The sequence below is a fragment of the Macaca fascicularis genome, chromosome 20, assembly GCF_037993035.2.
Source record: "Macaca fascicularis isolate 582-1 chromosome 20, T2T-MFA8v1.1".
Taxonomy (NCBI): Eukaryota; Metazoa; Chordata; class Mammalia; order Primates; family Cercopithecidae; genus Macaca; species Macaca fascicularis.
This window is the reverse complement of record NC_088394.1, coordinates 63,086,159-63,106,926: the sequence shown is the minus strand read 5'-3', so window position 1 is coordinate 63,106,926 and position 20,768 is coordinate 63,086,159. Positions and strand designations below refer to the sequence as shown.

The following is a 20,768-nucleotide window of genomic DNA, read 5'->3' as shown; positions in this document are numbered from 1 at the left end:
TATCCCTCCATTTTCTTCCCTCAGCTAACAAGTATTCTCGGGGACATCCTCAGCTGCTATCAGCCCATTAGATTAACTAACTCACTGACAAAGAGATCTAGCAATCACTAAAAGATACTAAATTTTAGGCTGTGTGCAGTGGTTCACACCAGTAATCCCAGCACTTTGGGAGATCAAGGAGGGAGAACCGCTTGAGCCCAGGAGGTTGAGGCTACAGTGAGTCGTGTTCGCACCACTGCACTCCAGCCTGGGCAACAGAGTGAGACCCTATCTCCCCCCCACAAAAAAAGATACTAAATTTTATTTCAAGGCTGGGCATGGCAGCTCACTCCTGTAATTCCAGCACTTTGGGAGGCTGAGGCAGGTAGATCACCTGAGGTCAGGAGTTTGAGACCAGCCTGGCCACATGGTGAAACCTCGTCTCTACTAAAAATACAAAAATTAGCCAGGTGTGGTGGTGGGAACCTGTAATCCCAGCTACTCAGGAGACTGAGGCAGGATCATCGCTTGAACCCGGGAGGCAGAGGTTGCGGTGAGCCGACATTGTGCCACTGCACTCCAGCCTGGGCGACAGAGTGAGACTCCATCACACATACACACACACACACACACAATTTATTTCATACACTAAACACTAAATAGGCTTGATTTTTAAATGTATTCTTAGTAAATATATTTTAACACACAACCAGAAATTTTATGTAGTACTTTAAATAATATTAACAATAATAATAGCACGACACCTAGTCAGTGGCACATACTCAAAGTGGTTTCACATGTATCTACTCATTTAAAATCCTCACAATGACCATATGACAGGCAGGATTATTACACCTATTCTGTAGATGAGGAACCTCAGTCATAGAAAAGTGAAGTAAGCTGTCCAAGCTGACAAAGTAAATGACAGAGCCAGATTCAGACTTCTGTCTGGCTGTAGAGTCTGGGCTCTTAGCCACTGTCTGTCCACACACACACACACACCTTAATTTAAATAATAGTGTACATATAATTTTGTGCTTGGAAAAAACCCACAAATTTTCTTCATTATGTAACATTGACTTTAAAACTTTAAAAAAGTGGTAAAATATATGTATCATAAAACTTACCATCTTAGCCATTTTTAAAGCATACATTCAGTAGTGTTAAGTACATTCACACTGTTGTGCAACCAACTAGAACTCTCTTCATCTTGCAAAACTGAAACTTTATATCCTTTAAATAACTAACTCCCATTTCCCCTGGCAACCACTATTCTACTATCTGTAGATTCCAAAAGTATGTAGGACATGAATTTAACAATCTTAGGTACATAATATTGATTTTTAACACCTGAAATGGTTCTATTTAGTTGATGTACTGTAATTATATTTTAATGTGTTTTGATTACCAAAGATGAATGTGTGCTTTTTCTATTCTTGTATGAAATGTTCATGTTGATACAAAGTTTATAAACTTGAAGCATAATATACAGTAACATCTGACATTCTTCTTCAAACACATTAGTTCTTATCTTGATTATTTTTGCTAGAATATACTTTTTTTTTTTTTTTTTTGAGACAGAGTCTCGCTCTGTCGCCCAGGCTGGAGTGCAGTGGCCGGATCTCAGCTCACTGCAAGCTCCGCCTCCTGGGTTTACACCTATTCTCCTGCCTCAGCCTTCCGAGTAGCTGGGACTATAGGCACCCGCCACCTCGCCCGGCTAGTTTTTTGTATTTTTTAGTAGAGACGGAGTTTCACCGTGTTAGCCATGATGGTCTCGATCTTCTGACCTCGTGATCCACCGTCTCGGCCTCCCAAAGTGCTGGGATTACAGGCTTGAGCCACCGCGCCCAGCCTTTTTTTTTTTTTTTTTTTGAGGTAGGGTTCTGCTCTGTCATCCAGGCTGGAGTACAGTGGCATGATCATAGCTCCTGCAGCCTTAAGCTCCTAGGCTCAAGCTACCCTCTTGCCTCAGCCTCCTGAGTAGCTAGGACGACAGGCATGTGCCACTATGCTGGCTAATTTTTTATATTTTGCAAAGATGGGAGCTTGCTATTTTGCCCAAGATGGTCTCAAATTCCCAGCCTCAAGCAATCCTCCCGCCTCAGCCTCCCAAAGTGCTGGGATTAAAAGTGTGAGCCATGGCACCTGGCCCTAGAATATACTTTTTAAAGAAAATCTGTATTTCTGAACAATTTGTATATACTTTGAATATTAATTTTTGTAATTGAGGTCTGCTTAAAGCAGGGTACAATTTTGTGTAAAAAAGGTTAAAATTCCATTGTCAATTAAAAGACACATCAAAATTCAGAAACCAACATGGTAGATTTAAAAAAGCGGGGGAAAAAAGATCAAATTTTAAAACTGGGCAAGACTAAACTTCAATGGGTACTAAAACTAAAGAAATACAAGAAATTAACTATAGGCCGGACGCGGTGGCTCAAGCGTGTAATCCCAGCACTTTGGGAGGCCAAGACGGGTGGATCACGAGGTCAGGAGATAGAGACCATCCTGGCTAACCCGGTGAAACCCCGTCTCTACTAAAAAATACAAAAAACTAGCCAGGGGAGGTGGCGGGCGCCTGTAGTCCCAGCTACTCGGAAGGCTGAGGCAGGAGAATAGGTGTAAACCCGGGAGGCGGAGCTTGCAGTGAGCTGAGATCCGGCCACTGCACTCCAGCCTAGGTGACAGAGCAAGACTCCGTCTCAAAACAAACAAACAAACAAACAAACAAACAAAATAACTATAAAAATTGAAATAGGCCAGCCGCGGTGGCTCATGCCTGTAATCGCAGCACTTTGGGAGGCCGAGGTGGGCAGATCATGAGGTCAGGAGATCGAGACCATCTTGGCTAACACGATGAAACCCCATCTCTACTAAAAATACAAAAAATTAGCCGGGCATGGTGGCAGGCGCCTGTAGTCCCACCTACTCTGGAGGCTGAGGCAGGAGAATGGCATGAACCCAGGAGGCAGAGCTTGCAGTGAGCTGAGATCTCGCCACTGCACTCCAGCCTGGGCGACAGAGGGAGACTCCATCTCAAAAAAAAAAAAAAAAAAAATTGAAATAATGGGCTGGATGCAGTGGTTCACGCCTGTAATCCCAGCACTTTGGGAGGCCCAGGCAGGTGGATCATGAGGTCAGGAGTCTGAGACCAGCCTGACCAACATGGTGAAACCCTGCCTCTACTAAAAATACACAAATTAGCTGGGCGTGGTGGTGTGCACCTGTAATCCCAGCTATTCAGGATGCTCAGGCAGGAGAATCACTTGAACCTGGGAGGTAGAGGCTGCAGTGAGCTGAGATCATGCCACTATACTCCAGCCTGGGCAACAAAGGAAGATTCCATCTCAAAAAAAAAAAAAAAAAAAAAAATCGAAATAATGATTACTTTTGAGCAGAAATCATGAGAAAGTCATGATCAGATGTATATATGGAAGGGGCTGCTAGGGTAGCTGTCAAAGTTTTATTTATGTTTTATTTATTTATTTTCTAGAGGCAGGATCTCACTCTGTCATCCAGGCTGGAATACAGGGGCACAATTACTGCTCACTGTAACCTCAAACTCCATGGCTCAAGTGATTCTCCTACCTTGGCCTACCAAGTGACTAAAGCTACAGGCATGTGCCACCACACCCAGGTAATTTTCTTACTTTTTATAGAGACAGAGTTGCTCAGGCTCGAAGTTTTATTTTTTGACCAAACTGCAGTTGTAAGGATGTTAGCCTTACAATAATTCATTCAGCTATAGATTTATTATTATTATTTTTAATAATTTGTCCTAAGTAAACCAGCAAAGGAAGCTACAGATTTGTTAATGTTGATTTCTGTTTCCGTATTTTCCAATTGAAAGGTTAAAAGAAAGTTTGTTAATTCCGTTCTTTGTAATAGTTTGAAAATATTAAATTTTCCTTTAAAAATCACACAAATGACCGACAATTATAGCTACAAAATCAAGATAAATATTCATAGGAAAATGGAAAGTAATATTACTCCAAAGAGTTTTAATAATGTTCTAAAAATATGCAGTCTATGTTAATATAAGCCAGTTTTTACAAATAATTTGAAAAACAAGAAAAAAAAATAGGTGAGATTTTGGGTAAATGAATTAAGAGAAAATACACCTTATTATAGTAAATGATTTTTATGAAGATCAATGAATGAGGAATTGATGTACAACCTTAATATTAGAATAAATTTCTTTACAGCAATTACATTTAATAAATACAAAGTCAGAGAATACAACTTTTTAAAAAGAAAAGACAAAATTAAACCATTAAAAAGCATTATGCACAAACATCACAAACACAGCCTGAGAGTTTGGGGGAAAGTACTAACCAGTTACTGCCAGCAGCTGTGAAACTCTCACCTCCATTTCCTCCCGATGAGACCTGTCTCTATCTTCAAATTCGCGTGTCCTTCTCCGAGCCTCTTCAAAGGCCTGTTGTGCTAATGCATCCTCCTGCTGTCAGAATACATGAAATACCTATTTTAATTTTGATTTATAAAAAAAATACAAGATCTGGGGTGTTTTTTTTTTTTCCTGAAACAGCGGCTGGGCACAATGGCTCACGCCTGTAATCCCAGCACTTTGGGAGGCCAAGGCGGGCAGATCACTTGAGGTCAGGAGTTTGAGACCAGCCTGACCAACATGGTGAAACCCCATCTCTACTAAAAATACAGTAATTAACTGGATGTTGTGGCGCATGCTTGTAAACCCAGCTACTTGGGAGGCTGAGGCAGGAGAATAGCTTAAAACCCGGGAGGCGGAGGTTACAGTGTGCCAATATTGCGCCACCGCACTCCAGCCTAGGCAACAAGAGCGAAACCCTGTCTCAAAAAAAAGGAAAAGAAAATAAAAACAAACAAACAAAAAACAGCGTACCACTCTGTTACTCAGGCTGGAGTACAAGTGCAGTGGTGGAATCACGGCTCACCACAACCTGAAAATCCAAGGCTTAACCCCATTACACCAATTCTCCTGCCTCAGCCTCCCAAGCAGCTGGGAATACAGGCACGCACCACTGCGCCTGGTTAATTTTTTTTTTTAGTTTTTGTAGATACTGGGTCTTGCTATGTTGACCAGGCTGGTGTCAAACTCCTGGCCTCAAGAGATCCTCGTCTCGGCCTCCCTAAGTGCTGGGATTACAGGTGCAAGCCACCTTGTCCAGCCTTTTTAATTCTGACAGAAACAAACAGCAGAGTATTTCTGAAACATCAACAGCATTTAAAAAAAAATGTCAGAGGTACTTTTAAAAGAAAAATTCAGTATTTCATATTTTATACTACACCTTGGAAACGAAGTCATGTTAATCATATTCTAACAATTGAAAATGCTCTTCCGTTTTCTTTACTTACTTAATCCTACTCATCAAAATAAAATCCTGATCAATCAACATTTAAGGCAGAGAAGAACAAGAAAAAAATGTGGTAAATACTTCTATCATTTGGGGAAAAGAAAGGCTCTATGAACTAAAGCCAGAAATATAAATGAAGATGAACAGCACTGACTACACAAATGTTGGAAACTTCTGGACAACAAAAAGCAAATAAAAATCTCAAGGGAAATTATTAAGGAAAATATATTTGTTAACATATAACGAATCTGTCTTTTCCCAGTTACTGGCTAAAGATCTGCACATGAGCCGGGCGCGGTGGCTCACGCCTGTAATCCCAGCACTTTGGGAGGCCGAGGCGGGCGGATCACAAGGTCAGGAGATCGAGACCACGGTGAAACCCCGTCTCTACTAAAAATACAAAAAATTAGCCGGGCGCGGTTGTGGGCGCCTGTAGTCCCAGCTACTCGGGAGGCTGAGGCAGGAGAATGGCGTGAACCCGGGAGGCGGAGCTTGCAGTGAGCCGAGATCGCGCCACTGCACTCCAGCCTGGGAGACAGAGCGAGACTCCGTCTCAAAAAAAAAAAAAAAAAAGAAAAAGATCTGCACATGAAAGAAACCCATATACCTCAGGACTCATTGTGTCTAAAAAGGTAACCAACTTAAACTTTCTCCTCTACTCTTTTTTGGTCTCTGTTGGTGGCACCATTTTTTTTTTTTTCTGCTAGAAACCTGAGCCATCATCTGACTCTTCTTCACTCTCTCCTTGTCTCTACAGTCAACCAACCACTGAGTCCTACCCACTTGATGTCCTACATATTTTGGAATCTTCAGTCTCCTCTTCATTCCTATAAAAAGTTTCCTAGTTCAGGCCCCTAAAAATCTCACTTAGACCATTGCAAAAGTCTCCTCAACAGTCTCTCCTTGCTTCCATTTGGTCACCCCTCAACCCAATCTACCACACAGCCATCGGAGTATGCCTTTAAAGCACAATCTGACCACGATGCCCCCAACTTAAAAGAGCTCCCTTACTGTGTACAGCCTAGGATGCCTGGCCTTTGCCGTCACACACTTCTGAAAACTAGATTTTTTTTTTCTGAGACAGAGTCTCACTCTGTTGCCCGGGCTGGAGTGCAGCGGTGTGTTCTCTGCTCACTGCAACCACGCAAGTTCAAGCAATTCTCCTGCCTCAGCCTCCTGAGTAGCTGGGACTACAGGTGCGCGCCACCATGGCCGGCTGGTCTTGAACTCCTGACCTCAAGTGATTTGCCTGTCTTTGCCTCCCAAAATCCTGGGCTTACAGGCGTGAGCCACTGCGCCTGGTCAGAATAGTAGGATTTTTGATGGTACACTTGAAGAAACTAAAAGATCCAAAACAATACCAGAAAAGTCATCAATACTACTCACTTTCCTAGATTCACTGCAGCAAGGGGTGGCCACGTAACTCAGTTGTAGCCAATGACACAGAAACATAAGTCACCTAATGGGGCTTCCAAGAAAGTTTGAGACATTTCACCATTCTACCTTCTTAGGAACTGATGCAGTGTTCAGAGAGGCAGCAGCCATCTTGCAAACATAATAATGAGGACATAGTCACACAGTGAGCATGCTACAGCAGCAAGACTAAGAGACCTTATATCATGTCAGGGTCCAAAAAAAAAAAGGCCTCGGGCCACTGATAACATAATTAAGTGCTATACCAGGCCTGGACTGTGTACTGCTGGATATCTTGTTCTGTGTGATAAATCCTTTATTTGTCACTGTCAGTGGGGTTTTCTAATACTCCAAATTTTCAGTGACAATGTCTATAACGTAAACAGAATGGAAAGATGTAATTCAAACATTTGACTGAACATCATGACATGGACCTACTATATTCTCATGACATACTATATAAGCCAGAGGTATCCACAAAATAATGCTGTTCCAAATTTCCCAGGGCTTTCTATACACTTAGGTATCAACAAGGACACATGTGCTCATGACAGGAAAAAACTGTGGGCCTGGCATGGTGGCTCACACCTGTAAGCTCAAGCACTTTGGGAGGCCAAGGCCGGTGGATCACCTGAGGTTGGGAGTTCAAGAAACCAGCCTGGCCAACATGGTGAACCCTGTCTCTACTAAAAAACAAATACAAAAAATTACCCAGGCATGGTGGCAGGCCCCTGTAATCCCAGCTACTCAGGAGGCTGAGGCAGAAGAATCACTTGAACCCAGGAGGCGGAGGCTGCAGTGAGCTGAGATCACACCATTGCACTCCAGCCTGGGCAACAAGAGCGAAACTCCATTTCAAAAAAAGAATAAAAAGTATTATTATTAATATTTGCAGCAAAATAAGCCAGGAGATATTTGGTAGCCCTCACTTTCTTGTTTCATCTTCTGTTTTGATCTTTTCTTTCCTCTTTTTTTTAGAGAAGGGGTCTCGCTCTTAAGCTCAGGCTGGAGTGCAGTGGCATGATAACAGCTCATCACAGCCTCAACCTCCCAGGCTCAAGTGATCCTCCTGCCTCAGGCTCCCAAGTAGCAGGAACTATAGGTGTGTGCCACCAGAGCTAATTTTTAAAATTTTTTATATAGAGATGGGGTCTCGCTGTGTTGCCCAGGCTGGTCTTGAACTCCTGGTATCAAGTGATTCTCCTGCCTCCACCTCCCAAAGTGCTCGGATCACAGGCATAAGCCACCGTGACCAGCTTGTCTTGGTATTTTCTAATGACAAGTGAGATGTATGTGCAGTGAATAGAATTCACACTTTAAAAAATGGTAAAATGGAAAGACAATCAGCAATTACCAGTATTATCCTGATCCTTTCCTGCTGCAATCTAACACCTCCCTTTCAAGGACAGCATAAAGGGCATCTGCTAATAAAAACCACGTGCTCACCCACAAAGTAGGCTCAAATGGCTAGGAACAACTAACTCCATTCAGGTTCGGGTGGGATAAGGTTTTCAATTCTCCTGTCCCCACCAGCCACTTGTTATACTACTAGTCTGTTATTCCAAAGTCTATACCACAATCTGCATAATGTAGCCAGGTGGGGTCATCATAAAACATGGTTGGGTGTAAATGAAATCCACGTGGAAAATAAAGGCTTAGCAGTTCTGTCATAGAGCATACACAAAATATTCTGACCACTCTTGTTGTACTAATTTTCTCTTCACTGTATTTAAATTGTGTCTTTATTTATTGCCTAAATCTACAACTATATATATTTTACAGTTTGGTAACACTTACCTTTCTGCAGCAGAGGTTAAAAACTAGAAGTTCATGCTTAATTAAAAAATTAAGAATCAAATTTGTTTCCAAGAAAGTTGACGATGAACATCTCATTTGCACAAAATATCGACCTTTACTATTCTCTTTGGGGACCAGAATGATATCACTGATCACATGAAAACCAAAAGAAATAAATCTGCTGAAGAAGCATCAGTATTTACATAAAAGACAATCAGTATGTGCAGCTGCAAACGGTACATTTAACGTATCAATCTGTAGAGCCTAACTTTTCACTTAAATGACTCTTCCAAATTAATTTCACCCACATTTTTTTGTATATGTAAAAAGTAAAGCTGTTTATATGTTGCTTCATGAACAGAAAAACCTTGCAAACAAAAAGACACTAATTTTACAGCAGTGTCATCAGGTACTTCAAATAGAAAATTCATCAATTCCAATAACGGTTCAATTTTTCTAATCCAATCATGGAATCAAATAAAACTTTGCAGGGTCATTATACTGAAGGTGAAATATCATTTTGTGATTGCCAAAACAAAGTCATTTAAAAAGTACCACAATGAAGATAAAATTATTGGCTTACATTGATAATACAAATGGTGGAACACACTGTATAAAAAATAACATTCTCATTGAATTAGAAATTTACTAGGAACTAGTAGTGGTACACATGTAATTTATAACTGCATCCAAAGAAATGAAACATTCTATCATTTAGAAGTTATAGTTTATATAGGCCAGGCATGGTGGCTCACACCTGTAATCCCAGCACTTTGGGAGGCTGAGGCAGGTGAATCATGAGGTCAGGAGATCAAGACCATCCTGGCTAACACGGTGAAACCCCGTCTCTACCAAAAATACAAAAAATTAGCTGGGCGTGGTGGCGGGCGCCTATAGTCCCAGCTACTGGGGAGGCTAGGCAGGAGAATGGCGTGAACCCGGGAGGTGGAGCTTGCAGTGAGCCGAGATCATGCCACTGCACTCCAGCCTGGGCGACAGAGCAAGACTCCGTCTCAAAAAAAAAAAAAAAAAAAAAGTTATAGTTTATATAACTTAACAAATATCTTTATATATCCATAGTTAAAGTAACTGAACTGTAGAATTGTGACAAAGCTAACGATGAATTAAAAAAATAATCTCATGACAGTACACACTGGATTTATAAAAAACTTGAAGAACTATGCTAAACAACCTAGTTCCTATAATAATATTGACCTTCTTTTGGTAAATGAGTCTTTGTAGTAACATTTTATTTAAAATTAGTTGGAAATCTCTGATTACTCAATGGTGAAGTACCAAAATTTTCATGTTTTTCAAGTTTTTAGAGAATTATATTAAAAAACCAAGTGTGGCAGATCACCTGAGGTCAGGAGTTCGAGACCAGTGTGGCCAACACGGTGAAACCCTGTCTCTACTAAAAATACAAAAGTTAGCTGGGCGTGATGGAGGGTGCCTGTAATCTCAGTTATTCGGGAGGCTGAGGCAGGAGAATGGCTTGAACCCAGAAGCCGGAGGTTGCAGTGAGCTGAGATTGTGCCACTGCACTCCAGTCTAGGAAATGGAAAAAGACTCCATCTCAAAAACAAACAAAAAACAACCAAGTGTGTAAAGAACACATTCAAACTTAAAGACACTAAAAGATGAAAATACAATTTAAATTTGAATCTTTATAACTGTACTCAGAAATATCTTCATCTATAGAAAAACCTTTGAAATATTTTATTTCAGTATTTTATACATACAAAAAAGTACATGTATCTTAAGGCTATGCTGTCCAATATGACAGCCACATACCACAGATAACTACTGCACACTTGAAATATGAATAGTCTATTGGGTACAGTGGCACACACCTGTAGTACCAGGCTGAGGTGGGATGATCAGTTGAGCCCAGGAGTTTGTGGTATAGCGAGACCTTGTCTCAAAAAAGAAAAAAAGATTAATCTGAGTTGAGAAGCGAAGTAAGCAGACTATACCCCCTGAATTTCAAATACTCATTACTAAAATAATATATCTCAATAAATTTTTATATTGGTTATATGTTCAAATAATACTTTTGGGTATAATGGGTTAAATAAAATGTAAAAATCACACTTGTTTCTTTTTCTAACTTTTAAAATGGGCTTCTAGAAAATTTTACTTTATTTTTTCCTAGAAAAATTTAAATTACAGTATATGGCTTATATATTAATTCTACAGGACTGCACTGTCCTAAACCTAGCTTGATGAATTTTCACAAATTGAACTCACCCACATAACTAGAACCATATGAAGACACAAAACAGTATCAGCATCCTGGAAGTCTCCTGCTCCATTCCAGTAATTAGCCCCTTCCACCCAAGAGGGCACCATAACCCTTACTTCTTTTTTTTTTTTTTTTTTGAGACGGAGTCTCGCTCTGTCGCCCAGGCTGGAATGCAGTGGCCGGATCTCAGCTCACTGCAAGCTCCGCCTCCCGGGTTTACGCCATTCTCCTGCCTCAGCCTCCCGAGTAGCTGGGACTACAGGCGCCCGCCACCTCGCCCGGCTAGTTTTTTGTATTTTTAGTAGAGACGGGGTTTCACCGGGTCAGCCAGGATGGTCTCGATCTGCTGACCTCGTGATCCGCCCGTCTCGGCCTCCCAAAGTGCTGGGATTACAGGCTTGAGCCACCGCGCCCGGCCTCATAACCCTTACTTCTAAAGCATGTGTTAACGATGAATAGACCTTGGGCATTACAGTTTCTGTGCTGCTCTACCCTGTTTCCCTCTTGTTCCTAGAGGTGACCACTATCCATAATTTTGTGAATACTACTTATGGCTTTCCTATTATTTATTACCAAGAGGCGTTTTGCTTAATTTTGCCTCTTGTTTACTTTCTATAGAAATAAATAAATGGAGGGTTAAAAAGCATATATTGGTTTTACCCAACTTTGTACTTTTACATAAATCTATTCATATAACATGTGCTATTTTAAAAATTATTTATTTTTTTGAGACAGTCTGTCGCCCAGACTGAAGTGCAATGGCGCAATCATGGCTCACTGCAGCCTTGACCACCCAGGCTCAAGCGACCCACCTACCTTAACCTCCCAAGTAACTAGGACTACAAATGTGTGCCGCCATGCATGGCTAATTTAAAAAAAAAAATTTTTTTTTTTTTTTTAGATGGAGTCTAGCTCTGTCACCCAGGCTGGAGTGCAGTGGCACAATCTCAGCTCACTGCAACCTCTGCCTGCTGGGTTCAAGCGATTCTCCTGCCTCAGCCTCCCAAGTAGCTTGGACTACAAAAATCCACCACCATACCCAGCTAATTTTTTAGTTGAGACAGGGTTTCACCATACTGGCCAAGCTGGTCTCGAACTCCTGACCTTGTGATCTGCCTGCCTCAGCCTCCCAAAGTGCTGAGATTACAGGCATGAGCCACTGTGCCCAGTCAATTTTTAAAAATTTTTGAGATTTTAAAATTTTAGGCTCTTGAACTCCTGGCCTGAAACAACCCTCCTGCCTTGGCCTCCCAAAGTGCTGGGATTACAAGAGTTAAGGCACAATAACTGGCCTGTTCTGTGCCCTCAATATTTTTGAGGAACTCACACATATTGGTGTTAGTTGTAGCTTTTCATTCTCATTGTATTTGTGTGACCACGCACTTTACAAATTTCACTGTTAATGGCCATTTGCGCAGTTTACAATTTCTAGCTATTATTAATAATACTGTTACAAATGTCCTAGTACATATTTTGTGATGAATATGCATATTCACTCCTGTTGCCGTCATGCCTTGGAGTAGAACTGCTAGATCATGGTTTATATTATATACATACATATGCATATATATGTGTGTGTGTGTGCATGCACAGCTTGCGTATTTACAGCCAGTTTTCCAAATGTTGTGCCAATCTTACACAACCAACACACCAACTGCTGCTCTACATTCTTGTCAATGTTTGATATTGTCTTTTTCATTTTAACCATTCTGATGACTGTGTGGTAGTACTGTAGTTTTGATAATTATTTTTCTGATGACCCAATAAAGTTGAATCCTTTTCATTTGTATAGCCTGTTTGTGAACTGCCTGTTAAATGTCTTTTGCCAATTTCTTTTAGGTTGTACTGTGTTTTCTTTCAATGAAAATACTTTCTCACTGAAATGTAAGAGTTCTTTATGCACACACACACACACATTTTTTTTGAGATGGAGTTTCGCTCTGTTGCCCAGGCTGGAGTACAGTGACGTGATCTCGGCTCACTGAAACCTCGGCCTCCCAGGTTCAAGCAATTCTCCTGCCTCAGCCTCCTGAGTAGCTGGGATTACAGGTATGTGCCACCACACCTGGCTAATTTTTTTGTTTTTTTGTAGAGATGGGGTTTTGCCACAATGGCCAGGCTGGTCTCGAACTCCTGGACTCAAGTGATCTGCCTGCCTTGGCCTCCCAAAGTGTTGGGATTACAGGCGTGAGCCACTGCGCCTGGCCTCTACATATTTTATGTAAGTCCTTTGCCAGAAAACATTTTCCACCACTGTTCAGGTTGCCTTTACATTCTCTTAATACTGTCTTTTGATAAACAGTTCTTGGTTTTGCCATAATTCATTATTTATCCATTTACTTACAGTTTAGCATGTTTTGTGTCCTGTTCAAGTTTTTGCCTACTCCAAGGTCACAAAATGATCTTCTCATTTTCCTTTAAAAAGCTTTACTGTTTTGGCTGAGCGCAGTGGCTCATGTCTATAATCCCAGCACTTTTGGGAGGCCAAGGTGGGTGCATCATGAGGTCAAGGGATCCGAGACGATCCTGGCCAACATGGTGAAACCCCGTCTCTACTAAAAATACACAAATTAGCAGGGCATGATGGTGCACACCTGTAGTCCCAGCTACTCGAGAGGCTGAGGCAGGAGAATCACTTGAACCCGGGAGGCAGAGGTTACAATGAGCCGAGATCATGCCACTGCACTCCAGCCTGGTGAGAGCTAGACTCCATCTCAAAATAAAAAAAAAGCTTTACTGTTTCACATTTTATAAACTGCTATCCATCTGAAATTGATTTCTGTGAATGGTATAAGGGGCTCTGAAATATTTTCCCCTCACAGAAATGTTTTATTGTCCCAGCGCCATTTACTGAAGAGACCTACCCCCCGTCCCCCTGCCCTTGTCTGCACTGCAGTATTACCTTTGTCTTTGTTTATTGCTGGTATATAGAAATGTAACTGATGGTGTACTGACCTTGTATTACATTTAATACCCTGTGAAATTCATGTGTTAGTTTTCTTTTTTTTTTGAGATGGAGTCTCGCTTTGTCGCCCAGGCTAGAGTGCAGTGGTGCTATCTGGGCTCACTGCAAGCTCCGCCTCCCAGGTTCACGCCATTCTCCTGCCTCAGCCTCTGAGTAGCTGGGACTACAGGCGTGCACCACCACGCCCGGCTAATTTTTTGTATTTTTAGTAGAGACGGGGTTTCACCGTGTTAGCCAGGATGGTCTCGATCTCCTGACTTCGTGATCCGCCCGCCTCGGCCTCCCAAAGTGCTGGGATTACAGGCGTGAGCCACCGCATCCAGCTAGTTTTCTCAATAGTTTGTAAATTATCTTAGATTTTCTAAGTACATGCATTTTCTGCAAATAACAGTTTGGTGTTTTGTTTTGTTCTGTTTTGTTTTTAAGATGGAGTCTTGCTCTGTCGCCCAGGCTTGGAGTGCAGTGGCAGGATCTCAGCTCACTGCAAGCTCCGCCTCCTGGGTTCACGCCATTCTCCTGCCTCAGCCTCCGAGTAGCTGGGACTACAGGCATGCACCACCATGCCCAGCTAATTTTTTGTATTTTTAGTAGAGGCGGGGTTTCACCATGTTAGCCAGGATGGTCTCAATCTCCTGACCTCGTGATCCGCCCGCCTCGGCCTCCCAAAGTGCTGGGATTACAGGTGTGAGCCACCGTGCCCGGCTAGTTTTCTTAATAGTTTGTAAATTATCTTAGATTTTCTAAGTACATGCATTTTCTACAAATAACAGTTTGGTGTTTTGTTTTGTTCTGTTTTGTTTTTAAGACGGAGTCTCGCTCTGTCGTCCAGGCTTAGAGTGCAATGGCAGGATCTCAGCTCACTGCAAGCTCCACCTCCTGGGTTCACACCATTCTCCTGCCTCAGCCTCCCAAGTAACTGGGACTACAGGTGCCCTCCATCATGCCCGGCTAATTTTTGTAGTTTTGGTTGAGAAAAGTTTCACCATGTTGGCCAGACTGGTCTCGAACTCCTTACCTCGGGTGATTTGACTGCCTCAGCTTTCCAAAGTGCTGGGATTACAGGCATGAACCATTGCGCCCGGCCTCATGTTTTTTGAGATGGAGTCTCACTCTGCTACCCAGGCTGGAGTGCAGTAGCACGATCTTGGCTCACTGCAACCTCCACCTCCTGGGTTTAAGTAATTCTCCCACTTTAGCCTCCTGAGTAGCTGGAACCACAGACACGTGCCGCTATGGCATATTTTTGAATTTTCAGTAGAGACGTGGTTTCACCAAGTTGGCCAGGCTGGTCTCGAACTCCTGACCTCAAGTGATCCACCTGTCTCAGCCTCTCAAGAGTGCAGGGATTACAGGTGTGACCCACCACACCTGGTCACATGTCTTCTGTTTCTTTTTGGGAAAAGAATCTTGGATGGAATTCCTATTTTTAACTGAAAATGATTTGATTCTGAAGTAACAGAACTTGGCAAAAATTTCAGAAGAATCATAAATAGAGACAGAATAATAAATAGAGACAGCTTCAACAGGTTTTTTTCTTATATCAAACTTGTCAAAGAAAGGTACTCTGGACAAAAGCAGAGACAATACCTGTGAAAATATTTCAGCTGAAATATATATACAATTTATCTTTCAAAAATGGAATTGACTCTCTTCCATTTAGCTTAGTTTACCAGATACTTCAGCATTTGTTAGAGAGTATTTTGTCAATTTTTTACATGTTTACAGACACTCAATTGAAAATGTCAACAGTTCCAAATTTACTAATTATAACATGCAATTCTGAAGCATATTGCAGGCACTTTTATGAAGAAAATAAAAGTAAGAGGCTAGATGCAGTGGCTCATGCCTATAATACCAGTGCTTTGGGAGGCTGAGGCAGGAGGATCATTTGAAGCCAGCAATTCAAGACCAGCCTGGCCAACATGGTAAGACCTTGTCTTTGCAAAAAATAAAAAAAACTTAGCCAAGCATGACAGGAGCTTGAAGCTGTAGTGAGCTGTCATTATACCACTGCACTCCGGCCTGACCAACAGAGCAAGATTCTGTCACTTAAAAAAAAAAAAAAAGAAAAGAAAAAAGGGGCCGGACATGGTGGCTCACACCTGTAATCCCAGCATTTTGGGAGGCCGAGGTGGGTGGATCACCTGACATCAAGACCAGCCTGACCAACATGGAGAAACCCATCTCTACCAAAAATACAAAATTAGCTGGGCATGGTGGCACATGTCTGTAATCCCAGCTACTCAGGAGGCTGAGGCAGGAGAATCACTTGAACCCAGGAGGCGGAGGTTGCGGTGAGCCCAGATTGTGCCATTGCACTCCAGCCTGGGCGACAAAGCAAGACTCTGTCTGAAAAAAAGGAAAAAGAAAAAAGAGAAGAAAAACAAGACCATATTGAAAAATCTATATATTCTTCAGAAAAATACTGGATACAGATATGAGACTAATAAAGTGCAAAAGTATCAAGACTAAGTATTCTGCTTATTAATCTTAATGTTCAGAAGATTAACATAAAGATGTAACTTTTATTTTGCGTTAATGTGTACATATTTTATTTAAAAACATTTTTGAAAGTGTTTTTTGAATGAAACAATTTTTCTAGGGCTAGCAATATAATAAAATCAATTTGTGGGTCAATAAATTTGTGGGTCAAAATGTTACATAATTTCAGTTATTTTAAACAAGACCTTCTTTTAGAAGTAATTCGGTGACAATAAGTAATATGGTCACTCTCATCCTATATCAAATTATATTAATTATGAATGATAAAACATTAACCATCAACTTAAGTAACTTTTCAAAAAACTGTTTTCTGGTTAATTTAGAAGAGTTATTTCTGCCTGTGTGATCAGCAGAGAGAAACAAAGCTGTGTTGGGACATGGAAGTGAGGCTGCCACCAGGCTCACTTGCTAGAGATCGGGCCTATTCCAGCCCAATGAAAGAGGGCTGAAATCCATGCTTTGTGATTTTACACTCTTACTACACAAGACAGACATCTGCAGAAGAGTGGAAACCCTAAGTATAAAATGCTGAAGTACAAGCAGTAACAAACAAGAGTCTTTGTTTAGGAACTGTACTGTATGCCAGATACTGTGCTAGGCACGGCCCTTTACATATGCTATCCCATTCAACAGCCCACAATTTTGTGGGCAGTATTATCCCATCTTAGGAAGGAGAAATCTGAGGCCTGGAGAGATTTAATAACTTGCCAGCATCACAAAGCTGGTGTTTTAGTCATCTCAGGATGCCATACTAAAATACCATAAATGGTGTGGATTAAACAACAGAAATTTATTTTCTCACATTTCTGGAGACCAGCAGTCCCAGATCAAGGTGCCAGCCAATTTGGTTCCCCATGAGGAACCTCCTTCTGGCTTGCAGACATCCATCTTCTCACTGTGTCCTCATATGGCAGAGAGAGAGCGAGCTCCTCCTGTCTGTTCTCATAAGGACACTAACCCTACTGGATCAGAGCCCCACTCTTATGCCTTTATCTAACCTTAATTACCTCCATAAATGCCCTATCTTCAAGTACAGTAACAACAGAATAGGGCTTCAACATATCAATTTGGGGATGGGATACATAAACATTCAGTCCATAAGAGCTAGTAAGTGATGGGGCCAGGATTCACATTATACGACTATGAACTTCTGCCCCTAGTATCTACATTTCATTGCCTCTTTACTTATATTATCTTGCAGATGACCTGGGGACAAGGAGAGCTACAGGGAAGTACTGATTGCTACCTAAATAGTTGGAGTCACCTGCTTTCAATTTTTTTATTATACACTGTATAACTCCTATTATCATAAGAATTATGTAACTCCGTTGTGATAGCAGTAAACTATCATAATAGATGGCACTTAATTTGTAATGATATAGTTCAATTTGGGGACTATGGAAATAAGGCTTGGAAAACTCCAAGTATAAAAAAATGTTAAAAATTTTAACCTATCATCTTAATAAAATACTTTAGTTTTTGTTGTTTGTTTTTGAGACAGGGTCTTGCTGTCACCCAGGCTGGAGTGCAGTGGTGCAACTCAGTTCATTGCAATCTCTGCCTCCTGGGTTCAAGCAACCATCCCACCTCAGCTTCCTGAGTAGCTGGGACTACAGGTGCACACCACCACAGTTGGCTAATTTTTTTCTTTTTTTGGTAGAGACAGGGTTTTGCCACATTACCCAGGTTGGTCTCAAACTCCTGGGACCAAGCAATGCTCCTGCCTCTGCCTTCCCAAGTGTTGGAATTACAGTGTGAGCCACTGCACCTTGTCAAAATAATTCAGTTTTAAAAGTCAATCCAATCTGAATTTTCCTTATATAAATAAAGTCTGCTTTATCACTTCTTAATAGAAAATAGTCTTCTAGATTGCTGGTTGTTATTTTTCTGCAAGAACTGGGAACTGATTAGCATTGTGGAAATCAAGGTAGAGCACAGATTCTTTATTTTTATGTTAGAGATGAAGGTCTCATTATGTTGCCTAGGCTGGGCTGGAACTCCTGGGATCAAGGGATCCTCCCGCCTCAGTCTCCCAAGTAGCTAGGACTACAGACATGTGCCACTGGGATCACCCGGGCCAGACCAAGGATTCTTTCTTAAGAATTTTCACTTTGACTCTTAAACTTTTCACTAGGAAGTTTTCGTTTTTTGATCCCCTTTAAAGAAAATTCTTACATTTCCATATATAAAGAACTATATGGAAAGAGACAACAAAGAAACAACAAAGAGTTTCTTTATATTCCTGTTACTATTTTAACTTTGTTAAGAAGGTTAATATCAGGGAAACAATTAAAAGACATTAATATCTGCTAATAATCAGGTGCTTTTACATTTTCGTTGTTTTTAAAGAGACAATGACTCACTCTGTCACCCAGGCTTGAGTGCAGTGGTGCGATCATAGCTCACTGCAGCCTCAAACTCCTGGGCTCAAGTGATCCTCCCACCTCAGTCTCCCAAAGTGCTGGGATTACAGGTGTGAGCCACAGCACCCGATCTGCTTTTACATTTTCTTTCAGTGTTTTTAATATGTCACCCCACAACTTTCTGGCCTCCGTGATTTCAAAAGAAGTCAGCTGTTAATCTTACTGTGGTTCCTTTGCATGTGAAGAATCCTCTTTCTTGCTGCTTTCATGATTCCCTGTCTTTCAACAGTTTATAATGTGACTAGGTATGGATTTCTGTTTATCCTACTTTGTCCACTGAGCTTCTTGGACAATGTAGATTAACATTTTTCATCAAATGTGAGAGTTTTTGGCTATTATTTCTTAAAATATATCTTCAATCTCTTTCTTTCCTTTCCCAAACTTTCATTACATTTATGTTAATATGTGTGCTGATGTCCCACAGGTCCCCAAAACTCTGTTCATTTTTTTTGTTCATATGTCAGCTCTTATCTGCCATTTAGTCTGTGAACTTTTTGTTACTACTATACTTTCCAACTCTAGAATTTCTTTCTTTCTTTCTTTTTTTTTTTTTGAGATGAAGTCTTGCTCTGTTGCCCAGGCTGGAGCAGAGTGATGCGATCTTGGCTCGCTGCAACCTCTGCCTCCTGGGTTCAAGCTATTCTCCTAACTCAGCCTCCTGAGCAGTTCTGATGGCAGGCATATGCCACAACACCCAGCTTTTTTTTTTTTTTTTTGAGATGGAGTTTCACTCTTGTTGCCCAGGCAGGAGTACAATGGTACAAACTCAGCTCACTGCAACCTCCACCTCCCGGGTTCAAGTGATTCTCAAGCCTCAGCCTCCTGAGTAGCTGGGATTACAGGCATGCGCCACCACGCCTGGCTAATTTTGTATTTTTAGTAGAGACAGGTTTCACCACGTTAGCCAGGCTGGTCTTTAATTCCTGACCTCAGGTGATCTGCCCGCCTTGGCCTCTCAAAAAGCGCTGGGATTATAGGAGTGAGCCACCGCACCCAGCCTCAACTCCAGAATTTCTATTTGATACTTCTTAATAATTTAGATCTGTTTATTGATATACTCTACTTGATGAGCCACTGCCATCATAATTTCCTTTAATATTAAAAGGAAAGAATTTTCCTTTAGTTCTTTGAGCATATTTATAATAACTACTTTGAAGTCTTTCTCACTAAGAACCAACATTTGCGCCCCCTCAAAGACAGTTTATATTGCTTGCTTTTTCCCCTTTGTATAAGTCACATTTTCATATTTGCATGTCTCATAACTTTTTGTTGAAACCTAGACAATTTAGATAATATACTGTAGCAACTCTGATTTCTGATCCTTGCTTTCAGCTTGTTGTTGGCACTTGTTTGTTTACTGACTTGCCTGGACTAATTCTGAGGAGTCTGTTTTCCTCAGCAGTGTACAGCCTCTGATGTCACTGCTCAGTTTTTCTTTTTCTTTCTTTTCAGAGAAAGGATCTCACTCTGTTGCCCAGACTGCAGTGCATTGGCATGATCATAGTTCACTACTGCAGCCTTGAACTCCTGGACCCAAGCGATCCCTCCACCTCAGCGTCCTAAGTAGCTAGGACTACAGACACATGCCACCAAACCTGGTTAATTTTTAAAACTGTGGAGATGGGGTCTCACCATGTTGCCCAGGCTGGTCTTTAACTCTTGGGCTCATGTGATCCTGCCATCTTGGCCTCCCCAAATGCTGGGATTATCAGCGGGAGTCACTGTGCACAGCTGTCTTTTTAAGTCTTGCTTTCTGGGGGGTTGTCCCTGGATCAGCATAGTTCAGCTGTCAGCCAATGATTGGTCAGAGGTTTTACACAAACACCTTGAGCCAGCAGACTTCCACCTTTTGTCACTGGACTTGTGTGTGGCTTGGGGAAATGCTTTCAAAGTTCAGGGAGTTTGTCAGTCTATTTTGTGTTCACCCAGGGAAAAGTAGCATGCAAGGGCCTTCTGTGTTCTCTTCAGAGCAGATGTAGCCTTGTACGTGCATACAGCTTTCTGGATGACATGAGTGTAATCTTACTAGGGTCTACTTTACCTATCTCTTTCCCTGAATCTCCCTGATAAATTTCTGGCTGGTCTGC

The 20,768-nt window shown here is 41.5% G+C and overlaps 1 protein-coding gene across 12 annotated transcripts in view; it reads right to left on the bottom strand.

Moving 5' to 3' along the window:
- CBFB (core-binding factor subunit beta) overlaps positions 1-20,768 on the bottom strand; it is a 77,223-nt gene that overhangs the window by 15,170 nt on the left and 41,285 nt on the right. For 8 of the 12 annotated variants that reach the window (XR_012429012.1, XM_065536870.2, XM_045382352.3 and 5 more), the window contains one exon: positions 4,318-4,444. Coding sequence is in view for 10 of the 12 variants with exons in the window: in XM_065536870.2 (XP_065392942.1) it covers positions 4,318-4,444 (127 nt within the window). In the remaining 2 variants the exon portion in view is untranslated. The remainder of the gene's footprint in view (positions 1-4,317; positions 4,445-20,768) is intronic. The other 4 variants (XR_012429013.1, XM_045382351.3, XM_015443043.4 and 1 more) reach the window with 1 other exon arrangement.